Source organism: Mercenaria mercenaria, chromosome 7 (assembly GCF_021730395.1).
Source record: "Mercenaria mercenaria strain notata chromosome 7, MADL_Memer_1, whole genome shotgun sequence".
Lineage (NCBI taxonomy): Eukaryota > Metazoa > Mollusca > Bivalvia > Venerida > Veneridae > Mercenaria > Mercenaria mercenaria.
The window spans coordinates 34,705,324-34,732,879 of record NC_069367.1 but is presented as its reverse complement, the minus strand read 5'-3'; the positions used below and the strand labels follow the sequence as shown (position 1 = coordinate 34,732,879).

Below are 27,556 nucleotides of genomic sequence, written 5' to 3'. Positions count from 1 at the left end.
TGATCAATTTAACAAAGCATTACCGAAACTACTGGAAAAAGGAGTGGCACCACTGATTCATAATTAGCAGAATTGACTGCTTAGTTTTCCCCTATAATGGCACTATAAAAGTGTAGTTATTTTACTGTTGGGCCATTGTTGAAAATGGGGACGTGTCAAAGTGTTCAATGTTGTACTCCAGATGAAGTCAATTCAGATACGGAAGAAAAGCAATGCTGCTCAAAATGTTTCATCAAGTGTTGTTCGCTTAAATGGAAAATAAAGCCCGTAGAGGTAAGTTAATATTATCATATTCTTCATTCACTTAATCTACTACATGAAACTTTTATTCAATATACAAGTTTAAAAGCTGGAATTGTTTTAAATAAAGTAGTCTTGAAACTTTTTTTCCAACGGGTATCGTCTTTACATAGGCTTATATGTAATGCAAATGTTGGAAAATATATAAAACAGAAGTTGAGGTTGGAATACATATACTTGAGGAAGTATATACCATGTACTAGCATAATATACTAAATAGCTGACCGTTTATATCTTTTATGAAAAGAAGACATCTCTTACATTTTCAAAAGCTTTTAAGGAGGTAGGAGCCATCTGTTAGGATATTCGCTATTTTGAAAAATGTGTCTTTGAATATTTCTTTCTAACAAAATTTATGCAGAAAATAAATGCTTATCATCAAAATATGGCTTATAATGTACCATGTAACCAAATAGTTTTTACTTGTTTTGATAAAAAAATCACCCTTATTTAGTTTAAACATAATTTATTTTACGTCGATTGTGAAGAAAGTTATACAACTCATATTAATCACTCTTTACACCTCATTCCTGATGGAATCCATCAACACGAGGGTTTTAGGCCAGCATTTGCCTTAATCTGATGAAGATGCAGAACGGGGTAGGGGGTCGATAATGTCAAATATCTGTTTAAGTAGAACAAGTTACGCTCTGATATTCTTCAGACTGATATATATAATAATTAGCTTAAACTGAAATAAAAGTTTTCAGCATAAGACTTTGTATTATCTAGGAAGTATAAATTAAAACAAAAACAACTAAAAACATCAAAATTTGACAGTTTTTAAAGTGTGTTTTTTTCTAAACAACAATACTAATTCGCAATGAATGGACTGTTATGTCATAATCCACTTATTGCCACTCTGTATTTACTCCGTAAAAAGTCAAGGGTTATCATAGCATTGCATTGATCTATAATGCTTTATTTAGCTCGAGTGGATATTCGCCAGACCTAGATCACATGAGTCGCTTCAGCCGAGTGGGTTCCGACTTGGCAAAATGGAAGAGAGCCGAATGCACCATAACTGCACATCAAGATTCTGTTTAAGACCCTTTCAATATATACATATTACTATTTCAAGTATTATTTTTCAAACAAAACTGACAATAATTTTAAATAGATAAGCTTAAAACTAGTTTGAAACGGTGAACGTTTTGACGCATTGAACGTCGTGACGTCATTATTACGTCAAGGCTGATTAAATATTTACAGTATCCGATGGGAGTTTAATAACAAGGTTTTTTTATTCGTTAGACAGAAAATTCATAGGTATATAATAAAAGTCACTATTACGAGAGGTTTTCCTAAATAGAATGGTAAAATCCTATTTTCTTTTTAATGTAATTGGAACTGATTTTAAATTCAATTGTGCGTAAGTAAAGGCAGTTATATCAAACAAAGTTTGTCCGAATTCTAAATGCTGCCAATAGTAGAAGATATGCCATTATATGTAACACAAGTGTGTCATATTGTCATACTGGGAAATTGAAACGAAACTGAGTTTAAATGGGGTTCCATTCACTAACCAACAAATAGACAAAAATGAATATGTTTATACTATAAATAATATATGAAAATATAGATTCAAGACAAAAATGTATCGTTTAATTTCAGGAGAAATCCAAAATACTTATCCCACACAACAATGACGACACGGCCAGACATGATAACTTTGGGGCAAATCTATGCACCTTCAAGGAAAGCAGGACAGATGGATCAGTTTGTTATATACATTATATGGAAGACGTTGACACTGGTGAACCTGCCGGTCAAATGAAGATCAAGTAAACTCTTAAATCATAGCATATTGATTCTAGCTCGATCGGTAAGGAGTACAATATATTTGTAAACATGTGGGACTTTTCAATACAATCGGTGCAATATACAGTCCTTCGAAAGTGACACTTTTATGCTTAACACAGTAATTTTAGTTATAAATGAAATATATTCTGCGCAATTTCGACCAATACAAATTCGATCTTCTATGTCAATTTATACTATTAGTGTTCCTTTCTGATTAATCATCGTAATTTTGTTTTGTAGTAACGAGGACGAGTTTGTATTTGTTAATGAGGACTTTGTCCAAGACATGACACACCAGGAAGTGATGGATCGCTTTAGAAATGTGAAAGTGGACGGAACAACACAACTGAATCTGGTAGGCATTCTAACAATACACTTCTGTTATTTCGTATCATTATGGACATTTATAGATCGAGTTTCAATGGAGTTTGATACCCTTTTCTGCTTCTCACCATCAAAAGAACTTATTTCCGGTGTTAGATACTAAAACGAGTTTGATGACAGCTATTTTAAAGTGTCAAATACTTAAACCTGTATATCATAGAGTTACAAAGTTTTATTTTATGGTGAACTGTAGGTTCTACGGAGGAAGAATATATGGGTAAAAAGTAATGCTGTTCTTGTCCCAGATGGATCAGATGGTAAATACATTTAATTTAGAATTAATCTTTATTTTTCCATTTGTACCGTTTTGAAATTTGTTGATGAATATATAGCTATGCATGTACATGTTGTACAAATGCCGCGTATGCTCGTCCGTGGTCCGCGTAGATTTAAATTCATATCGATAGCTTACAGACAATATTTGAAATTTTCTTTTGTATTTTATATTAGTATGAGGCTATCTTTATTTGACAATTTATTAAGTCTGTTCGAAGCGTCAGCAAATGTTCATCAGTGAAACACAACGCAGACAAAAAACTTCAAATTTTGATATGACGTTTTTATTATTGCTGTACTAAATAAAAACATACATAGAAACAATACAAGATTATATGTACAAAGATTTTACATTGTTTATATATATATATATTTCAAATTAGATGGACATCCAGTTGCTAAACACTTGAAGTATAACAAATCAAAAACTTCGGAAGAATCTAAAACAAAACACCGGTACAAGGTGCCAGGAGAGCAGCATTTTTTGGATATTTCGAATGGAATAGTCTCCCTTGCTAAAATCAACAACTGCGAAGAAACAAGTATGTATGAAAAATACCGAATACTTTTATACGTAAACATATAATATATCCAAATATCATATTTGCAAACAATTATTGTATAAACATAAAAAATGTGTGTGTATAATGAGTGATACTTTGCATTAGGTTTTAAAAGGGCGTATAATAAGTTCGTTCCTTTTCTTAGGGCAAAAGTTAAAACTGAAAAATAATTATTGCACATTTATATTACAATTCTGTCAATACGTATGCCGCTTCAAAAACTAAAGAAGTTGTAGCGCAGATAATAAAATCAGTATTATTTGCATCGAGTTTACAACCGAGTTTGAAGAAGTGCTTAAAACCAAAGAGCCAAATAGCTTAGCGCATTAGCGAGAGCGCAGATCTACGAATCGCGGAGTCGTGAGTTCCGTTCTCGGGCGAGGCATATGTTCTCCTTAGCGATTTGATAAAAGACATTGTGTCTAAAATCATTCGTCCTCCACCTCGGATTCATACATGTGGGGAAGTTGGAAGTTACTTCCGGAGAACAGCCTTGTACTGGTACAGAATATCAAGGAACACTGGTTGAGTTAACTGCCCGCCGTTACATAACTGAAAAAAATTGAAATACTATTGAAAGACGGCGTAACACGTAATCAAAACAAAACCAAAAATGTCATATGTAAGGCATAACATATTGACGATGACATTGAACAATGCATTTTTGAGAGTAATGTCAAACGTTGCAGATAGTGCCGATATTTCTCAGAGTGCCAGAAAAAGCTTCAGATTCACCGGACAGTCTGGTGGATATATTTTTGTAATATAATAAAACAACTAATTTTCTTCATTTGAGTCTCTACCATCAACTTAATTTGAAATATATTGGAATCACTTTCTGCAAAACAAACAATTCAGAACAGTCCTTATAATGATGTGCCTTAATTGGTTATCTAGTGATTATTAAAACAAATTTCGTTTCATTTTCCTTTAACAGCCCTATAAATTATACATTGTTTTACGCTTCTTCAAGGTATATCTTGCACACAAACAACTTCTGATTTTGTCCACAAGCATGTAATATTGTCTTTAATTCGGGAATAAGTCATTTTTATTACACTTTGACAGCTATATTTTGGAGGAGAGAAAGGTACTTGCAGGACAATGGTAACAAAATGCCAATAATTTTTGAAGTTGCTCTTAGTGATGAAACAATGAGATGGTACATTGGCATCGAAGAAGAAAAGGTCGTTTTAAAAGAAGTAGGTGATAGACATTTTTTAATTATTATTACTTGATTAAATACATTATATTGGAAGGGATTACATTTTTATGAATGAAGACAGACACGCAAAGAAGTCATAAGTTGGAAATAACTTAATATGATGCTGATTTCAGGATAGTGTGATATCATTTAATTTCTTGCGCATGAATTTTCGCAGATTTGTATTAAACTTCTATTTCGTTCGGATCAAATTCTTTGATTTCAAAGTTTGAAGATGAAATAAATGAGATTATTATAGGATTAAATTTCATTAATTTATTGCAACAACAAAATCAACGAAAATTGGTCACGTTTTTTAATATCTAAAGCTTAAATAGAAGCATTCTCCGATCTGTACAGTGGTTACAAGTGCTTTAAAGGCATACGAGGAGATTTTAAACATAAGCCGTAGGAATACAAACAATCACTACGGACGTTTTTATTTTCAGAATGAACCATACTGGTTCAGGATGACACAGACGGGAGGTAACTATCATTTCCAGTTCAAAGGTAAACTATTTCTTAATTCACCTATTGAAAAATGCAGGCTTTTGAAGCTTTCCATTTGGTTTGAAGTTATGAAGAGATAATAGCAAATATGTTAACTATCCGTGCGTTTTTATAATATTGGGATAATTCATTACGCTTTCGACTGGATATCAATATAAATTCTTCAATAGCATAGTACTAAGCAAAACTGCTAAGTAAGAATGGTATAAATTACGGCTGGTTGAAGACTCGAACCACGTAAGAGACTGATTGCTGGTTACAAATAAAATATCAAGATAATATCAAATATACTGGTACTGATGATAAACTCGGACAGGAAATGAGTTTTTTTTTACCTGTATATTTTTTATTTCTGCAAATTGTTATCAATATTTGGTATCAAAATAAAGCTTAGCTCTTACTGAATAATTGATATAATTTAAATTTATATTTAGTAAGGAAACTCACAAGAAGTGAGGCCCTGAAAGGGTTATGTATAATGGGGACTGTACGAACGTTGAGTGATGTTAAATTCGACCACTTTGTCATTTTAAAAAACATCTCCATAGAATTATATTGAAACTTTCCCAAAAATATTGCAACAGTTATTCCCGATCAAGTAATGAAATGTCATCCAATGTCATGCCTTCATGTGTTGACAGTGAATATGCGCAAATAACATCCTCATCCCCAGCATTTTTGAATGAAAACTTTTAAATAGATAAATGTATGTCATTTATTTATACAGAATAGTTACGATTTTTTTCTGTTTACACCTGTTGGTGTTGTAAGTGCTTGCTATTAGATGGTGTATTCAATTATAAAAATAACCAATTGCAATCGAATAATTTCAAGGTGGTCGACTTTATTATCTGTTCGAGTTTATCATCAGTACCATTAAACACGAAGGTTGACATTAAATTGATGAACGTTATCCTATTGAGGACGCGAAACAATTGAATTCATATGTTTAAGATGATGAATTTTATTTACAGCTACAAGATCAATTAAAATCACTCCATTTCTAATATTCATGATTAAGCAGTAAATATTTTACCTGTACAATCATATTCTGATACGATGCGATATTTAGTGGTGTTTAATTAAAAAAATACAAACTAGTTTCGCGACGTTACATACCGGTATATATTTCAGAAAAGTGTCTTGGGTACGAGAAACGTACGTTCAACCAAATGAAATTGAAAGCACTCCCGAAGCATAAACCCGGAGAGACGTCCAATTGTGAATTTGAACAGACACCTCTAGATTGTTCATTTCCACGAGAGAGAGGAGACGATTTTGCCTCAACGCACAACGGCTGATTTATACGCCTATCTTTCAAGCATCATACATATTGTTTTAGCACCTTGATTTTGTTATACCTTTTCAACATATGTAATAATCATTTCGTGAAATACTCTGCTATAATACACTTCTGGTGGCGAAATCATTTTTCAGTCACATGCTATTTAGAACAATACAAGTGACATAAATACTCAAAGCTGCACATTTATTAGTGTTTACAAATGTTCTATTAAACTACTTATGTGTTTTCTTAATATGCTTAAAAGATTTCATCTGAACTGCACGCAACTTTGAGACAAATACCACGTTTAGATAAGAATGTATCTCCTAATTTTCCTCCAACAAATATTAAACACGTGAATGTTCATTTCAGTTCAGTTGGCAGTCATTTTTTTGTTTTGCATCGTCAACTTCCCAAGGAAGTTTAGACTCTGTTTTGCAGCTTTCTTTATGACTAAAGTGACAGTAACACAGTAAGACAGTAACATCTGTCGACAATGAGAATTTGCATTGATAAAGTCTGTCTTTTTCTGATATCTCTATGAAGAACTTTTACATTTAATGATTTATTTCATTGGCTATGCACTTCTTATCCCAGCTAAATTTTCTGTACATGCACTGAATTTACAATCCACCCGTTTTTGTCTGTTTAAATGACGTGGTTTCTGATTTGAAACCGAATCTTGCTTCTATCGAACAATACGTTTGACGTGCGTAAATGTTGTAATGTTAACTCCATTGATAACAACCTACCATTGCCTTTAGATTTGCTTGACTGCGGTTTGTACTTTCAGCATGTGTAAATGTTGAGTTCTGCTCAATCCGGGGTTAGAGGGCGTGGACGGTAGCACGCATTTCCACTACCGTCCATGAGCAGGCTCAATCAAACCGAGCCTACAACATTTTCGTTTTTGTCGTGTTGGGCGACCTGTGAATTTTCCACTTTTTTCTATTTTATTAATCATTATATTGTACAAAGTTAAACTGAGCACCATCATTTCCATCAACATTTATGTTAAAGTTCCACAAGACTTCAGAATTTATGTTAAAACAGATGTTATTCATAATTACGTAGTTAGAAAGGCACTACATATACTTTCAAAAATGCATATGAACAAATGGTGTAAGAGCCATAAAGGGAGATAATAAAAAAGAATGGGTTCAATAAAACCATCTGTCATGTTAATCAATACTCAAACCTAAAACATGTATTGGAGAAAAACAAACCTACTTTTTGTTTCCTCCTTTACTTTGAGTTACTTTTCATGGCTCCCCTTTATTCGGGCTGACGGAATCCTAATGAGGTACACAATTGTTTTTTTCATGGTTATATGGGTACGTTTGTGTAATTGTGAGTCTAAGACGGTGCCCTACTGTTTTCTATGTTTTTAGTAGGGTATGGCTGTGTGTTTGATTGTGGTACACGAGTGTCTGCGTTTACGTTGCAGTGTGACTGTTATTAAGGAACGTAACATTCCCTTTGTATTTCATCCTTGTTCTTCTTTCCTCTTCAAATTCCTCCCCCACCATTTTACCACTTCCTCACCCTCTATCTCTATTTCTAATAAAGTAATATGAACCTGTTAGATGTTTGAAGCAACCCGTCTGTAATGTTTTTCCATTACAGCTTCTTTTTGTTGTGGGCCTACTTTGTTCATGCATGGCTCTGAGGTTGTGTTTTAGGTGCTCTGTGGTTCCGAGAAATCTACCCTTACCTATTATTATCTTTTGGAGAAAATCAAATATCAAAAATAGGATTAAATTTTGACAAGTAATTAATACGTTACCTGACCATAACAAAAATTGTGTCAGCCACATCATCAACCAAAGCATTATGAGCCTTTAATAGTATACTTGACCAAGAATTTCATATTTGAATATATGAAAAAATACTGCATATAGGTTATGTAAACATTAACTGAAGAAAAAATTGTGCATAAATAAACAATACTGTCTATTAATTAAGTTTAGAAAAACGCACACGTTTTACAATGTATATGTATAGCTAAACACAGTATAATTATGTATATATATTTAGTAAGGTTAAATACTTTTGATTAAGACTTTCAACATTTGATGTTAATGTCTCAAGGTAAACATTTTAGTGGGAGATGCGCATAAAAATAATTAACTTATTAAATTATTTATATATACACAATATTTCTTCACTTCGAGGGCCAATACGACTGCTAGGAGACAAATACCATGCACAAGTGCAATAGTTCGGTACGGTAGGATACGGTACAGAATGGACATTAATGTAATCACGACTTCCAGAATTAGAATTTTGCGAATATAAGATTTAAAACCATCGTGAATTTGAATTTCTGACCATCCCATAGAAAAACCATAAAGACGAGACTTTTCATTTTTTTTTTAATTTTCAAAATGTTTTATCACAATTTCAGTGTACATGTCAATATCATTTCCATGTTAATTATGTCAGACATATTTTCTTTCTATCTGATACTCTTTGGTATATCTTTAAAATGGAGAGATTATACTCCTGATATCTTGTTATCGTCAGGTTTTCAAATTTTGTATTTATCATTAAATATAGTTCTGTTCCCTCCTTGATTGTTAATAGTAATAAAAAAATAGATAAAGGAATACTTAGTCTATGAAGTTTAAAGATTGTTCATATTCGTTTTGTTTTATATTTGATTGGAAATAAAATTATTTTTTTGTCGAGAATTGACTGCATTGAACTAGCATACTGTACTGGTTAACATTAGTGTTTGTCAAGAACAAAATTCATTAACTGTCTGATTAAATGTATAGATGAGAAAACCAACATAGTGCATTTGCATCCGCGCAGTCTGGTCAGGATCCATGCTAGCCCTGGTCTCTAAGGTTTTCTCTAATTGCAATAGGCTTTGAAAGCGAGCAATATGGATCCTGACCAGAATGCGCGGATGCACAGGTTGGTCTGGATCCATGCTGGTCGGAAATGCACTATGTTGGTTTTCTCATGGCGTGGCTCAGACGGTAAAATCATTTAGAAGAAACAATGTATGGTTCGACATTCCGATATAATACTCATTGTTTCAATTTTGACTATAAAACAACAGTCATATTCTTTTACATCGATGTGGAATAAGTACACATCAGGGTGGGCCATAATACCTGTGACTGGTTTTCGTGATGGGGCATACAGTCCATCCTCTTATTTCTGTCCACAGTTGCGCAGTAAGGCGACCATCTGAGTCATGACACCTTGTTTTAACACTGGTAATAGTTTGCCAGTTGTCAATAAAAGTTTTCTGGGTCTCACCCGAGCTTCAACAAATATTTTTCAAATGGCTCTGCTGCCAGTTCTTAACTCTACATGTGTGTTCTTCTCTTTGATATGAAGGTAGAATTGAATTAGTTGGCATCTGAAGTTGTATATGAGTGTATAATCATTACAGCTGACATTCGTGTATCCGGGTTTTTAAGGTAAAGTTTCCAGATAAAAGTTTACGGTATGTCCAGTGCTTGAGACAAATGACCATAGTGATATGTCTGTATATACACTTGACTGTATTAAGGTATGTGTCCTATACATTTAAGCTACGTATATTAAATAAACAAACGATACTTGAAACTGTCATTTACTGTCAATATACAATTTCGTGTTTTATATTACATTGTATAGATATTTTATTTTACAATGAAAGCGTTTCGCTGGTGTCTTTCTACATAACAGACAATGCCTTACATACATATCAGCATTGAAATTGTAAAACATTTAAGAAATAATATATCATGTTTAGTGATTTGTCGCTGAATAAATCATTGTTTGGAGTTCAGATGCGAAGGAATTATATCATGAGGGCGCATCCCGACTTATATAATAATACGCATCTGAACGGCAAACAATGATATTATTCAAGAGCAAATCACTAAATGAGATATATTATTTCGATTCTAACAAGTTCCCACGGATTTTAAAGTACATCCTTGACGGCATTCATTAAATATTTGCCCGTTTTCAGCTGGTTTCTTTAGAAGCGCGCCGCTATGTCGTTTGACGCTATGACGTAATAATTGTGATGTCAGAACAGTGAATTGTTGTATAATAATTCACTGTTTTCAGCCTTCTTTGTTTAATAGGAAAATGAATCGGATCGTGTTAGAATACTTCTTTTTTCTCTTCGACATCTCCAATACTTGGAAGAATATCAAACCCGTGCAAAAGACCACAGAAATGTATCTGGGCATGTTCCAGATCTCTTTCCTTTGTTTATAATATGGCTACCACTTCTCTGTTACGGTCATAAAATATGCATCCTGGTTCCGACAAACGTGTTCTCATTTATATCTTTGACTGCTTTGAATATTATAAATTAGCATATGTTACTTCAATGAATGGCAGAGACACGCATAAATTTTAGTTTATAAGTTTTTAGTCCAATATTGCTCTATCAAACTCGTACAGAGTTCTCGTCGGAACTTGTTTATTTCACAGCAAATGGGAAATATTGAGGCTACATTAATTAAGAGGCCGAAATGCGAAATATCACTCATCAAGGATTTAGTGCGATTTTCCGAGTAACTAAACGTGAGATTAAAACACAAATTTTACGAAGATTCTTCAAGCACCTGTCGATGTTAGATTTGAATAAAGTCAGATCAAACTAGAAGATGCTTTTGTAGAAAAGCGCATGTCTCCCCCAATGCATAGTCGTATAGGCAAGCAGTCAATAGGGGACAGGAGCAAAAGTCAAGAGACACTGATGGTTGGTTGCAACTGGGATCATCTACTTGGCATGTCCAATCATCCCACTAAGTTTCAAAATTCTGGGCCTAGTGGTTCTCATGTTATGAACTGGAAACGGTTTTTCATGTTCAGGCCCCTGTGACCTTGACCTTTGATCAAGTGACCCAAAAATCAGTAAGGTCATCTACTCTGCATTCTGGGTCAAATGGTTCTCAAGTTATTGATTGAAAATAGTTTTCTATGCTCAGCTCCTGTGACCTTGAACTTTGATGCAGTAAGCCCCAAAAACAATAGGGGTCATCTACTCTGTAAGTCCTATCAACCTATGAAATTTGAAAGTTCTAGGTCAAATGGTACTCAAGTTATTGACTGTAAATGGATTTCCATGCAGGAATGTCCAAATGGACATCCTGCGATCTTGACCTTTAATAGAGTGACCCAAAAACAAAAAAGGTCATCTACTCTCTCAGTCCTATCAACCCACGAAATATGAAGGTCCTATGTCAAATGGTACTCAAGTTATTGACTGGAAATGGATTTCAATGTTCTGTCCGCTGCGAACTTGACCTTTAATAGAGTGACCCAAAAACGATAGGGGTCATCTACTCTGTAAGTCCTATAACCTTATGAAGTTTCAACATTTTGGGTTAAGTGATTCTCAAGTTACTGACCGGAACTGGATTTACAAGTTCTGTTCGCTGCGACCTTGACTTTGAATTGAGTAACCCCAAAATCAATAGGGGTCATTTACTCTGCATGTCCAATTATTCTATAAAGATTCAACATTCTGGGTTAAGTGGTTCTCAAATTACTGACCGGTAATGGTTTTCCATGTTCAGGCCCCTGTGACCTTGACCTTTATTAGAGTAAACCCAAAATCTATAGGATTCATCTACTCTGCATGTCAAATCATCCTATGAAGTTTCAATATTCTGGGTCAAGCGGTTCTGAAGTTATTGATCGGAAATTGTTTTCCATGTTCAGGCCCCTGTAACCTTGATCTTTGACGGAGTGACCCCCAAATAAAACCAGTAACGTCCTTCCTTCTTTAATAAAGACCCCTGTCCAACACTATGAAGTTTGCAAAAGTTCTGGGTCAAGCGGTTCTCCGAGGTTGTTTTATGTATCCGTAACATGAATTGTTGACGGAGTGACCAAAACAGTAGGCTCTGACATAATGCCTTGAAGCTAAAAAAAAGGGACTTGTTTCGAAACTTGAAATTGAATGAACGTACTAAAAGTGCTATATCTTTAATCAGATCAAACTTCCTTTTTACCTTATTAGAGTAAACCCAAAATCTATAGGATTCATCTACTCTGCATGTCCAATCATCCTATGAAGTTTCAATATTCTGGGTCAAGCGGTTCTCAAGTTATTGATCGGAAATTGTTTTCCATGTTCAGGCCCCTGTAACCTTGATCTTTGACGGAGTGACCCCAAAAACAGTAAGGGTCATCTACTTAATAAGCCCTGCCAACCTGTGAAGTTTGAAGGTTCTAGGTCAAATGGTTCTCCAGTAATTGATCGAAAATAAAGTGTGACTGACGGACGGACGGACGGACATGGCCTCTGACATAATGGCCTCTGAAGCAAAAAAAGGGACTTGTTTCGAAACTTGAAACTGAATGAACGTACTAAAAGTGCTATATCTTTATCAGATCAAACTTCCTTTTTACCTTGAAAGGGAATATAGTCGTAGCTATAATGTCATTTAATACTACGGATAGGTCTACGGATTTCGAGGGAGATGAGACATACCAATACTGTCACTGAGTTTTGCTTGTGTCCATGCAAAACCCTTTTCATTGAAAATTCATTTACATCAAAATGACGAAAAACAATCAAAACAACTGTTGAGCATATATGTTTAATTTTTATACAAACATGATTTCTTCAACATTTTATAGCAACCTGTTCATGCGAAAAATATGTCAGTCGTAACGCATTATATTATGTACAAAACGTTATGAAGGCAAATTTATTGCACATGTACAAAACATAATAAAGATGAATCAAATATTTATCAATATCATGCAAAATTTATACTTATTGTAACATTTAATATGTACAAAACGTGATAAAGATGAATCATGTGTAAAATGTGATAAAGATAGATCAAATATGTACAATGATGTAGCGACAACAAGCAAAGACTTGACTTTTAGTATTACCACACATATATAAAACGTGATGAATCAAATGTTGATCAATATCATACAAAACACTACATATTAACAAAACGTGATGAAAGCAAATCAAAATATGTATCAACATCATGCAAAGACTACTATTTGTAACACTACATAAAGCATAAACAAGTGATGAATCAAATATGCACCGATACCATGCAAAAGACTACACTATGTGCAGCATTACATATGTATTAAACGTGATGAAATTGAAATATTTATTGATATCATGGAAAATGATACTTGTGATCATACTACAAATGTACGAAACAACATTATCATGGTCAGGTTGTAATGTATAATTATAATATTTCCATTTACTGGCAAAACATCAAAAAACATGTAATACAAATAGTAAAGTAGCAAATGAACAGTATATACATATAAACAAACAATCAGATGCAAGGTTATCAAAATTGAGATCTTTATAACAAAATAACATCCGTTTTTGACATTCGGTTCCATTAATTTAGATGTTCCGGTGGAGGATATTCTTCGAACATATATTTGGACCTCTGCGGCTTTACTCTATCTTCTTGATGATCATAACCAAGATAGAAACCTGCAAATTACATAATTGTAACGATATTATATAATTTTATCAATGTTTCTGCCTTACTTGTACTAAATGTCAATAAAATTTATTACCAAAAATGCATAAATCATTTTACATCAAAAATTTTGTTAGTTCGCAATTTTGAGTTTTTCCGACCAACTCCAGTTTTGTCCCCTACCTTCTTTACAAGTGGTAGACTTTCTAATTAGTATCTTGTTAAGTACTATTTTAGGAGAGATGTAAACATGCTAACTGAGTAATAACAACTCAAACAAACAAAAATGAGAGGAAACGATCAAAATTTCAGTAATAGTCACTTTCTGAAACACAGCTAGCAAACACGTGTAGTACCAGACAGTTTCGGACAGGGAGAGAGCAGAAAAGTTTCATAATTATCTGTAAAAAAGCAAATGTACATAAAAAGGAAGTTGAAAGCTTACCTTCTGTCATAAAATGTGTTCCATTACCAATTTTGCTCATCTGGAGCCATTGAGGATCTCCCTGAAATTACAAAATGCAATGCAGTGTTGTGTATATGGAATGTTTTTTTTCATAAATTATGCTATTTCTTTTTCAAATCTAAAGTTTGTGGTTTGAAATCAGTAGAATTTTAAAACAGAGTCACGATTTTTCCCATTATTGAGATCTGTCATTGGTAAAATCAAATCTTTAAGAAACCCCTTTAGAAGCATAAGACATGGTAATACAAAATAATTGCAGCTAAGGAGAAGCCACGGACTGTACAATACAAAACTGGTTTAATCGGAACCCTGCAGCGAAATAACATTGAATAAGCCTCTTGATTCAAAAGCACCAGAGATAATTGCAACACTAAGTCAGAGATAAGTGTGACTGATTACGATCGACACCCGACACTTCCCATTTGTGCAAATCTCTTAATGATTATAACCTATAATTATCACCGTTGGTTATGTCTTAAATTGGTAAAAACCAAGGTAAGAAGTAGACTTGTTGCTTTTTATCAATACTCTGCATAGACTTATCTTTTAAGGTTTTAAAAGGCAGTGATTGCAAAACAATCAAACACTAAGTCCTGTACGTTTATTAAGGGCTTTGTTACATATTATTTAACAGCATGTACATGAACATGCACTTAAATCAAAAGCACTCCATATTAATACTTACAGTTAAGAAGATCTCCTCATTTCCTGTGTTGATAGATATGTACCTTGACATTGCCTTATCCCTGAGCGCAACCTCAAAATGAATCTCGCCGTCACCATGCTCGCACATAATCATTCTCTTTTGAATTACCTCTGTAAACGGTTTATTAAGAAACACAAAATTAAAATATTAACTTAAGTTCGCTTTTCAAAGCCGACGTAATTACCCAGATGTCGTGCCAGAATATTACCCAGAGGGATATGCAGCCCTCATACACATTCAAGCAGTCACTAGAAAGTCAACATTTATTTTTGTTCTAAGTACTAACAACGAATAATACAATACTAGATACAATATCCCCCCCCCCTCCACACACACACACTCCCTGCCCCCATTCCCCCGAAAAAACTAAGGCACAAATTTTAATTTTTAAACATTTTTTAAACATGACCAAAACATTATTTTCATGTTTTAAAACATTTATACTCCATGTGAAAACTTATTAGTAAGTTAAAGTTAAATTTAAGCATCTAAGTATTACTTTCAAAAACACTTTCTTAAATGTATGTGGTAAAACAAAACACCTTTCATTAGGCAAAGGGCGGTGTATATTTGCAACGAATCCTAGAACACATTTTTACTGTCATGGAATAGGTCAACTTACTTGTTCTGTCACTGTCTTCACCTGACAATGTCTCTGTTCTTAGTCCTGTGTCGTCAATTACCAGATAAAGTTGGGATCCAGGAATTTTATAAACGTGCGAGCTCTCGGGCAATTCTCTTTTGAGCTCTTTCACTTTGTTACATTTTTGTTTTGTTACATTGACACCAATATCTAAATATTTATAAATAAAATATCTATTAACTGATTACTTAACACATATGAGAGTCGCTAATCTTACATGTGTGCTATTCATATGAAACTGAGATACCAAAATAGGGTTTAAAGATGTTAAATAGTGTGTTTCAAAATGATTTTCAAAGAAAAGCATGTGGACTTTTTTCACATGTAGCAGACTACAGAAGAATGATTAAATACTCTCAGAAAATATTTATTCACATAAAATATCAGATTTCTCTATAGTTTGATTTTTGTCAATTTTCGCGATCCACTAAGATAGCTTATGGCTCGCGAATATTCATCCCAAGAAATGAATATTGTCTCCTTGAAATGATTGAAATAACTTTATGAATCGCAAATTCTGCTTATATCTTCTGTCCGCAATTTAGAAAATATAGTTCAGTCAAACATATCGGGTTTAGCCTGGAAATATTTTATTAATTTGACATTCGTCAATTAACTAAAATTAAACTAAAAACTTCAATAATTGAAATGTAAGGTTACCTCAAAGAAAGTAAAAGTTTGTTTTTATGTTTATTGCATACTCGTTTTTTAGTCTCTATTTTACTTTTTACCGTTAAACTGGTGAATATGATAAGAAAATAAGGCCACGAAAGATTAATTTTATTGGTCAAATTACCTTTTTGTGTCAAAGGAGACAGAATGGAAGACAGCTCATACCATTTCCATTTATTATCCCTTTTCCTTCTACGTACAACCTTGAGAAAAACAAAACCAAAAGGCAGATCATACGACATTTGTTTGAACTAAGGAAATTATAGTAAAAGACTCTAATGCAAATTTTCTGTTAGGGTTGATGGAATCCATGTTGTTTTTAAAATTGTACTTAAAATATATCTACACTGCGCTGATAACCTATGTTCACAGATTGTTTACCAGTAGTCACTTGTCCTTTGTAATTAAATCATTGATAATTTTCCCTAATGTAGATCAGACAGACACATTGGCATCACTTCTAACTTCTTTTAATTTATTACAAATACGAAAGAATAATTTAAAATGATAGGATGTCACTTCTTTAACGTTCATCTTTCTTATTTCTCCAAAAAAGAAAGAAAAAGAAACAACCAGCAAATTTGTACTAAGATGCTTTATGAATATGGTCTTAGGACATCAAAGATGTAAGCAAAGTTGTACTAATTACCAGTTTGTTCGTCGACTGTCTGTCCACGCTTGTACTAAGAAACAATTCCAGCACCTCTCGATTTGTCAATACGGGAACAAAGATTCCGTTCAGTATTAACAATTCATCTCCATTTCTGTAAACCGAGAACATTACCTTGTTATGACATCTTTTTATTACAGTTACATCATCATAAATAGCTTGCTTTTACGAACACATTTCATCATAAAGATATAACATTTTATATCCTTGAGTAAAGTGAAACTACTTATCATTTGCGAGATTTCTTAAACCATCGAGATGTTTTGTAGAAACATTTAATCAATACAATTTCCAGCCTTTAATATTGTTTTTACACAGTTTCTGTTTAAAGTAATGAGAGTGTAGGGAAAAACAATAACCGAGTTAGAAGTATTTAAAACTAAAAAAAAAACCGTAAGGTTTTTGCACGAGAAAAATTAATTCTAGGTTTCAATTTGTGACATGCATAGTATGTATAGTATAAACTTTAATTGTATACTTACTTTATTTTCATTTGCTTCGCTACTCTGGTATCTCCTGAGAGCTTAAGAATGTGCTGACATTTCAATAATACATGTTGCTCAGGATTCGTGTGCGTTTCAAGCCTTGCACCAAGGTATAGATTCCGAATTCCATCGGTGATCAGAATATCTGATTCTTCCGGGTTTGCTATATCACTATCTTCTACATTGTGAGCTGCTGGAATTCTTTCCCGATCGTCAATGCCTGGTCCCGGGCTCACATCGTGATCATTTGCATCTTCATTATTCTAAAAATCAATCAATCAATCAATCAATCAATCAATCAGGTCGTGGACGTTTGCGTAGTATATTTAAACTAAATGTCATGATATAACAAAAAGACATGACGAATGAGCTAAATATTGGAAGTCAGTATTAGAAGGTTAACATTTTACCTCTCTTTTTGCAATCACCTAACATCACACTGAGATCTAATATAATATACATGCACGTATTTAGACATCTGCAAATTATGACGTAGTGGAGTGTGAACTACTAGGACGATCTATATTTCAAAGAGCTCGTCTCAACATACATTATGCGTCACTATCTGGCTTATGTAACGGCGGCAAAAATAGATGTGCCTTTGTTCGCCTATCCGTCCGTCCATAGAAGTTGTGAACCTGAGTTTTGTCTTAAGCTAACCTTAGCGTAAAGTGCCCAAATGCGGTCTATTATATGTGTCTGTCGACCGTTGCTGTCCGTCATACATAAGTTCACTTTTTACACTCACATTTTAGCCCAATGATAATAAAACATAGCGAGAGTGTATGTTTAAACAAAATTTCTGCAGAGTTTGAGACTAGATGACTTTGTTCAAACAGTAGATTTCTATGTCAAATCATAGTTAAGCCCTTTATAGACTTTAGACGCCATATTTTCTACTTCATTTTCATAAAACCTTGTAGGAATTGTTGTGCTTTTTTTTATAAAATTGAGACCAAGTTTAAATCTGGATTTTAATAGAAAATCATCAGAGGTTATACTTTTTATTTGATATTTTTAAAACCTGTAGATCTAATGTAAATATGCTCTCCAGAGTTTTTTCTATCGCTTGAGCTTTCGATAAATTTCTGACACCAGATGACCCACTTACAGACTTGCCCTAGATTTCATAAAGACTTTGACCAGATTTCATAGAACGTATAGCCTCAAGAGTGTAAACAGGTTATTCTATGACTTTACCAAGTGACTTAGCGTTTTTACCTAGTTTCAAACTCGTCCAACATTTTGTTAGGACAAATATTCTGACCAAGTTCTATTACAATTTGGCAAAATATGTGATCTCTAGAATATTAAAAGTGGCCTTGATATACTTTCATTTAATTCAGGTTCAAACTTGTGCCAATTGTGGAGGGGTTTGCGGTGGCGGTAATGGAATACTAAAGCTAAAGAAGCGAAAAGTGATTTTCGTTTGTGGGGTTTATATATGTGTATATGTTTTGAGGAGAGGGAAGTTATTTTGATTGTTGACTGCTCCAGTCTTCTCAGTACCTATATTTCAAGTCAACAGATTTAATGGTTGTACTCCGGACACAAAATACAGAGGGCAGATTTGAACTTAATATGTGACATTGACCTTCGGCATACCAACCATGTTTATGCGCTCTGCACATCGTCGCATTGCCTACCTATTGGTCAAGATTGAAATGAATACCTTGAACTGTTATTAATTACGGTTTGGACACAAAATATAGAAGGCAGATTTGACTTTGCTGCGACCTTGACTTTTGGTCAACAGACCTGGTTTATTAACTCTGCAAATCATCTCATCAAGACCTATGCCAGGACTAAAGTCAATGTCTTTAATTATTACTACATTATGCTCCGGACACAAAATATGAGGGACAAATTTGACCTTTGAGCTCGATTTGTGACCTTGACCTTTTACCTACCGACTTAATTCATGCGTGTTCACATCGTCTCACCGCCACTTAACAATATCTTAAGTCTAAAGTCAATACCTTAATTTTTCTATGGACACAAAATATGACGTACAGACAGACGGACGAACGAACGTTCAATGGTATAATACGTTCGTTTCTTCAAAATTGGCGTATTATAAGGAGGGCTACATGGTTAAGGTCCTCAAAAGAGCTACTGAAAAGAAATCAGTGTATCTGTGATTTTAAACCTTTAAATGATAAAGGAAAGCAATCAAAATGAAGTTCTCTAAATATACAAATCGTGAAGTTGTGGGAACTTGCTGTAGGTTGGTTGTCCCACCCAGGTTTACGTCAGTGCATGAATTTATGTCCTGCTGAACTTCTTCTAGTACCACAAATGCTAGAAAGTCATCATATGGCTTGATGTAATGAGACAAGCAAGCAAATCATTTTATCATTCCATTACAATGATTACTCGCCGCCTCTCCTGTCACTAGCAATACTATCTGGGCTTTTATATGTGAAATTCGGGATTTTAAATGTCAAAACCCGTTAAACAATATGAATTTTCACCAAGTAGAAATGTTGTTAAACCTTATGTGAACAAAAACGTCATTTTATTTATAAACTTTTCAATATTTATACATTCCTAGTTGTGTATAAATAGGTATTGCGTGTTCAGATATAATGCTCGGTATCATATTACAGTTATGGTTGGGAGCCTAGCTAAAATTGTAAACCAATTGTGAAACATTGGGGTTTTCCGTATCCTCCGTATTATGACTTGCGAAGCATAAAGGCCAAGGTGATCAGATTTATTAGAGCATGTGCTAGTTATTTTTGTGCCAAAAAACGTACATAGGTGTTTACAAATTTTAAATAGATAAACTTAACACCAATATCAGGCTGTTACTGCGTCTATTGGGAAAACTTTACATCTATTTTAAGAGTGTTTATTTTTACATTACAGTTTTTACTCAAAGGGGTATCGAATTTTCAAAGACAAATGTTTATTTTTAGACTGCTTTATTATTTGCATGCCATCATGTTAATGCATATTTGCGAAATAAGTCAATGCATTTTTTACAATGGTAAAAGTAAATGTTATCCTACGTCATCATTACAGTTGAATGTTATTTTATATTTGATACCTTCTTCTGTCTTAGGCCTAAAAAAAGATTCTTTGTTTCTGGTAACATGCTAAAAAAATTAGGGTAGGTAGGTCGGATTTTCTTTTTTGAATTTTTTATTAAGTGAGACTTTTCAGAAATTATTTTTGTGTCAAAAAATGAACACAACTAAGGAGTTATGCCTTTAGTGCATCAGTAAGTTGATTTCTAACATCACTGACCATGTTTAAAGTATAAAAAGTATAGTTTTGCAACTTTTCGTTAAAAGATTGAAAAAATATTCTCCAAGGCCATTAAAACATTTAGGGTCGCGGCAAAAAATTAGGGTAGGTCGGGATACCGGAAACAACTAATTTTTTACGCCTGATATGATTTATACTTTACGTTGTTATGTAACAGTCGGTAACACTAAAGAGTTTTGTCAGATTGATAAGAATAAATTTTTGTCACAAAAAATCGTGTCATTGTATGCTTATTATATTTAGATTGTATTTAGGAAACACTTTGACATGTATTCATTAACGTTCTTAGTCTGAAATTAGTCAAAATAATAGAACGCTTTAGGACAGCGTGATAACTTTTAGCTGTCGCTGTCCCATAGAGAGGTGGCAACATGTATAAAACATCAGATCATAAAGTAAGCCATCCCGCTAAGCTGGAAGAGAAAAGCAAAGGCAGAATCAATCGTTTCCTGCGTGGTAAGGGTTAAATCGCTAGAAAGTTAAACGCGGCGCACTTCCCTCTGTTTATTCTTCTGCATGATTTAATTCTTTAATAGCCATTTTGCAGAGTTATGGTGTTAGAATATAGAATTTCAAATATTTGAATTAAATTTCAGACTTGAAAATATTGACGATCAATGAGCAGATCTTTTTTATTAATAAAACTATCCAAGTTTAACTCCTACTGCAGAACAACAAAAATACACGAACAAATTTCTTACAGTAAGCAAAATAAATTTCAAAATCAAAGCAGAAGAACAAAAATGTATTTGTGATCTTTTTCGAGTCAGTATACAGTCATACTTGTAATAATAAAACAGAAATTGTACTTTTAAACATTTAAACATACGTTTTCATGTGGAAAAATACTCGAATAATAGCTTTGATTTAAAAGTTAAAGCTTTTATACTACCTCTGTCCTTTTGTGAAAAATTGACAGCAACTTGTCATAACATGAATACTCCTTGTGTCTTTGTTCACTCGCCACACTTTGCTCCCTATTGTATGTGGAGCGAAACATTTTTAAAATAACTTTAATTATTTAGTTTAACTGAATTCAAACAAACACTGAATGGATTAACGTTGATTTGAACATTTATTAAATTCCAAATGTCTTATATGCGTAAATTAAATGCGCAAAGGAATTCCCCTTTGTTTATTTTTATCGGTTATTTTGAATGTACACACAGGTAATTTATCATGGTTTCCCAATATTAGAAATGGATACTCGTGTGTGTCAAGAGCCAGTATACATCTGAACTTAGGCCAAAAAAATTAATGTTTAGTTTCTCAGGCCCCGCCGCATACGATTTTGACCCGCCGCATATAAATTTTTTATCAAAGAAATATTGACGAAATTCGCGAAAACAGAAAATTCAACTAAAACTTGAGGACGAAAGAACGAAAATACATGAGTACGATTAAAGCGTCAAGAACGGTTACTCTGTTTATATCGGTTAAGGTAATAGGCGTTTGGTGTAAGCGTACATTATGCACTGATGAATCGTGCAAAAAAAACAAAAAAAAAACTAGAATGTCATCAATATTCAGTTTCCAAGTCCAATCTGGACTAAAAGTAATTGTTCCTTGGACAATTGTTGGAACGTACGGAGTGACAGATAAAACTGGGACGATCAAAAACTGACAATTTTGACTTGGTAGAAGTTGACGTAAAGGTCGGTGAAGCGGTGACCATGTTTGGAAGATACCTCAAATTCTACGCTGAGCAGTTGCCACCAGCATTTCAGCATTTAAATACAGACCCGAGCTTTCTAAGCTGCTTGAACATTGCACAACCACACGATCCTACTTTTTCTGCATTAAGAATTGTGGGGCTGATGACTGCTTGATTTGTGAGAAGCCGAGACTGTCCAAGGAAGTGTTTAACAGGCTAGTAACATTGCCCGATCGGGCTTTCGACATGAAAACTAATATTTCTTGAAAAATAATGAAGATATTTTCTTCAGACTTGGTCCATTTATTAAGCATTAAAAATGATACAAATTGAAATAAAAATAACTTAGTTGCCTTCAGTTTTGGTAGAATTATTTCCTCTTTTCAGATTTTTATGACGCATAATTTTTGAAGTCCAAAAACATAAGTTTTAATGCTAAGTTAAAATCTAAAAAAGGGAAGTAATTCTAACAAAACTGAAGGCAACAAAGATATTTCTATCTTAATATGCATCATATGTTATGCTTAATAAATGGGCCAAGTTTGAAAGAAATATCTTCATTATTTTTCAAGAAATATTAGTTTTTATGTCGAAAGCCCGATCAGGCAATGTTACCAGCCTGTTTAATGCTCTGCACGTCCTTCCAGACCCAGAACCAGGTACCTTCCTTTGTGTACTTGTATTTCAGGTTGTTATTATTTAAAACCAGCTCAGGTAAATCAGCTAGTAGGAGTTTTTTTATTCTCTGGTACTCATTCAAAAAAAAAACAAAAAAACATGAGGGAAAATATCCCCAGCCAAATAGAATCTATAGCAGACAAAAGACTATTAAGTTGAGTGAAATGATAGAATATTGTACAAAAAGCAAGGCTTATGTTGTACTCAAGATAATACACATATGAAGCTGTTGTATATATATTTACAAATTAAATGTTTACATTTTAATGATTCTCTTCATATTGTCACAGTCATACTACTGAAGTTTTAATCTGCATTCTTTCTGAGGTCAGTCTGGTTCGTTCAGGTCAAGGTTCTTCAAGTAAAATGATTCATTAAAAATAATTATTTCTCAGGGTAAGACGGTCACTACAAACCATTCCAGGAGGTATATGGAACAGACACAAGTGAGAAGTACAGACCATCTCTCATAGAGAAATCTCAGACCGGTCACCAGATCCCATTCACTCCCTCAGCACAGACAGCAAAGACGTGTCGTATGTTAGTGTAGTGTGTTGATTGTGAGAAGCCAAGGGTAATTATATTCAACTGCAAAGTTAAAAGAAACTGAAAAGGATGTCCTTAACAGACTTTTAGACTTTTTAGACTACTCTTATGGCGGTTCATTACAAGAACTCAAATCTCCGGATGACTCATCTGAAAATGAAATCCTTGAAAAGGTCTATGTGCGAGCAAACATTAGATGCATAGTCCAGTGGAGGTACCATACTACAGTTCAGCCTGTTTTAAAGATGTATGCTTTTACTGTGGCTCAGACAATGACACTGAAAAAAGGGAAGGTTCATACCCTATCTGTGTAAAATGTGTTCCAAAGTCTGGAAATAACGCGTTAAAAAGGAAACGAAATATGTGGAACGAAAATCAAAATTCTAAAAAAAGAAGACTGGAAAATAAATTGTGAATTGATGCGTCTGAGACGTTTGGTTATGTTTGAAAGCAAAGTAGTAGTATACAGTTGTTTTATTTTCACAATGGACCATATTGTAATACTTTTTTATATGTCCTAAAAATAATTTAAAAAATGTTAAATATTACAAATTTCAAGTTGATATCTTTTTATTGCATTGAGAACAATAATATAAAAGAAGTACTTGTATGATATAGGTCAGTTTCAGTGTTCGGTTTCACCCATTTTCAACATTATTTCCTTGGAAAGACCGGTACTAGACCCTAAAGTCTGTAAGCAACTGCCTACTTTCTCAAATAAAGAATCCTTGGTAGCAGGGCTCGAACCTTTTATCCTGTTTCAGTCAGATGTTTCAGAGATTACAAGTCGAGGACTGTATCCCCTACACCACGAACCCAGGATTAATATTGGCTGTCGGACATGGGTTGAGTCTGTCAACATTCCACCATAATGTTCCTACCAACACAATTGAAAAACATTATCAAACATATTATATACAAACTTTCATGGTGCTTTCATTCCAGTTTCTTTTATTGAATGGATACTTTGTTTTAGCTCAATTGTCATGTAGTGACAATGTGAGCTTTTGTGATCATGTTTTGTCTGTCTTCAATTTCGTCTGTTGCCATGCTTAAATAATTTCGTGTTTAATATATAAAGTAATGAATGAATCGAGTGCCAAATGCAACCTTCGGAACAAGTATTGATCTTATTAATTATTATCTACATAAGATGCAATGTCTTTAAGTGTGTTAAAAATGGATGTAGATCTCTAGATTCTATATAAAACAAGCAATGTCGTTAATAAAAAAAATCAAATAAAAATATAAAAAAAATCCGCACTACCCCATTGAATTTTGCAAAAAGTGGCCTGAGAAACTAAACATTAATTTTTTTTGGCCTTATGGATCTTTGCAATACTGTTTTCCTTCTATTTCTACAATAATCGAAGGGTCAATTCCATGCTTATTTCCTAAAAGGAAATCCTTATCCGAAAATAGATTCTTTATTTAGGATTAGTTCAGAATCACGCATGTCTCATATTACAACAAATTGCACAATCAAAAATTAAAGTGTTTCCTTTTCATTTTGTTCTAGCTTTTCTTTCTAAAATACCTATTTATCTCTTGCAAATGTAAAATCAAGGGAGCACTATTATCTTTTTCCAATTAACTATCATATAATAATCATATTATATTTTATCATAATATGCTCTAAAAGTAACCTAAATTTCATTGGCCGAAACCGCACATTATCTTATATATTTCATATTTTTAGAAAGTTATGTATAATCGGGAAAACCCACTAACCCTTAGTAAGTGGGGTTTCCCCATTATACATAACTTTCTAAAAATAGATTGGAACAGAACATTAAATATGTTGCAACAAATATTTTTTACTTATTCATAAACCTGAACCCATATAATAAAACAGTTTTTGACTCTTGAGCCATTAGGTATGATGTGATATTTACCGGAAAAGGACAATATTGACTTTGGCTATCGCCTCGGCTGAAGTTTGGTCAGAATGATAACCTTGATAAAATCTAGGCCGAGTTCGAAAATGGGTCATCTGGGGTCAAACACTAGATCACTATGTCAAATCAAAGAAAAACCTTGTGAAAATGGGTCATCTGGGGTCAAAAACTAGGTCAGATCAAAGAAAAACATTGTGTATGCGATTGAGGCTGTATTTTTCAACTGATCTTTATGACATTTGGTCAGAATGACTGCCTTGATAAAGTCTAGGAAAAGTTCGAAAATGGGTTATCTGGGGTTGAAAAGTAGGTCACTATGTCAAGTCAAAGAAAAACCTTGTGTATGCGATAGAGGCTGTATTTTTCAATAAGTCTTCATGAATTTTGGACAGAATGATTTCCTTGATTAAATCTAGGCCGAGTTTGAAAATTACCTGAGGCTACTCAATGTTACAGCAGGCCTACTGCTACTACAAACAATGAAAGGTTTTCACTACATTTTACCACAGATCGTCCAAACATTTAGAGAAATACAACACAAGCCTTAAAGACTTTACATAATACATACCCTGTATAAAATAGGGATTTAATTTAATAACTACGAGAAAATAATTGTAAAATCTGTTGAGGATGAAATTATTCAAACTTAAAAAAATGTGCATAGCTTTGCATTTGGATGGTGCGATGGCTACTGAAGTGTGTAGCACTGTAATGCTTTTCTCCTATATCCTTCGAAAACGGACAAAGGAATGGAATTTTGTCTTCCAACTTGCCTAGTCGGTGTCCTTTAAAGTTATGCTATTGATTCTCTGACAAGGTATTGCGTACCTTATTGTAAGATTGACCCTATTTACATTTTTAACTTCATAAAGTCTGGCATCTTGTCACAAATTCTAGAGTTTATCTCAGCAGGGACTTATTGTATCCACATTGTCTTGTCTAAATAGCTGAATTTAGGGTAGATGTGAGGCTATCTGCCCTAAAATTAATTCTCCAATATTCCTTTATATAGGGTTCTAAACATTTCAAGGGGATGTCCCTATTTCAACCCTTAGCCTGCTAAATTTCTAAAATGGACTGGTCTCTCATTCAATTTGGACAGTACCATTTATTATTTGAAGGGCTGTTCACTGAAAATTTAAAGACTGAATAGCTAACAGTGTAGACCTTGATCAGACTGCACGGATGTGCAGGCTGATCTTGGTCTGCACTGGTCGCAAAGGCAAAATCACTTGACGCCAGCAGGCTAAAGGTTAAACCTGCTTTTTGTCCTTTCATTTTATATGTTAGTGTGTGGGTGGTGGCTCTTCCCTTCACCAACATTTTATACCCTATACCTCAACATTTTGTGCTTCTCTCTTTTTACTTACATATTCCCTCAAACTTTTCCCAATCCACATTTTGAATGTACACAGTATATTTCATAAACATTTCCATCTTTGATTCTATTTTATATGTGATATCACTGGGTTAAATGTACAAAGTACGTCCATCTCCGTATCGTGTATGTAAAGGTATAATAGGTTAACTTTAGTGTGTGTGTCACGTTTACAAGCTGATTCCGCACATTCTATTTCTGTTATATTAGTGCATTGGTCTTGCCAGTTTGTATTCCGTAATGTTGGATCTGTTAACATTAATTACAATTTTAGATGTAGCACTTAAGCAAGCATTTTCTTTTATTGGACTTAAGAATATTATTGTTTGTCAATGGATCATCTTACTTCGTAAAAGGCTGCATATCACTTACTGCTTTTTCGGTGAGCCTTGCTGCAAAAGCTAGAAAGTCGCCATATGACTCAATGTGACCTTAATACCCAAGAAATCAAACACACAAACAACGGAAGAAATGAAATAATATCTTACCTCTTTATTGTATGTTGATCTTCTCTTAAAGTGGAAAAATGACAGAAACATTTCTAAACAAGAATATTCTCTACGTCTCCTTTCACTATTAACACTTTGCTGTCTTTTATACGTGGAATACGCCATTTTAAATGGATACAAATATGTACTTAAAACCTTTTAAATATCTTAAATACTTCATATAATTTCACATCAAGAAAAGCCAACATCTAGAACAGGATATTGTAAATCC

At 33.7% G+C, this 27,556-nt stretch overlaps 2 protein-coding genes across 4 annotated transcripts; one reads left to right on the top strand and one right to left on the bottom strand.

Moving 5' to 3' along the window:
* The first annotated feature begins 60 nt into the window (after positions 1-60).
* Positions 61-9,018, top strand: LOC123554437 (uncharacterized). Of its 2 annotated transcripts, none has more exons than XM_045344585.2 (8): positions 61-273; positions 1,915-2,084; positions 2,344-2,458; positions 2,681-2,744; positions 3,147-3,305; positions 4,395-4,528; positions 4,980-5,016; positions 6,175-9,018. In XM_045344585.2, exons 1-8 carry the CDS (start codon positions 145-147, stop codon positions 6,339-6,341), a joined length of 975 nt encoding a protein of 324 aa, XP_045200520.2. In that variant the 5' UTR covers positions 61-144; the 3' UTR covers positions 6,342-9,018. The 2 variants fall into 2 exon arrangements, with proteins under 2 accessions (XP_045200520.2, XP_045200519.2); XM_045344584.2 differs by having other exon boundaries at positions 67-273; positions 4,980-5,040.
* A 3,862-nt stretch (positions 9,019-12,880) lies between these two features.
* Positions 12,881-27,556, bottom strand: LOC123554436 (uncharacterized). 2 transcript variants are annotated; one of them, XM_045344580.2, is made up of 8 exons: positions 27,325-27,556; positions 17,407-17,672; positions 16,904-17,018; positions 16,379-16,457; positions 15,562-15,732; positions 14,919-15,049; positions 14,213-14,273; positions 12,881-13,778 (listed from the first exon to the last, which is right to left on the bottom strand). In XM_045344580.2, exons 1-8 carry the CDS (start codon positions 27,448-27,450, stop codon positions 13,681-13,683), a joined length of 1,047 nt encoding a protein of 348 aa, XP_045200515.2. In that variant the 5' UTR covers positions 27,451-27,556; the 3' UTR covers positions 12,881-13,680. The 2 variants fall into 2 exon arrangements, with proteins under 2 accessions (XP_045200515.2, XP_053404068.1); XM_053548093.1 differs by lacking the exon at positions 27,325-27,556 and adding an exon at positions 21,575-21,811.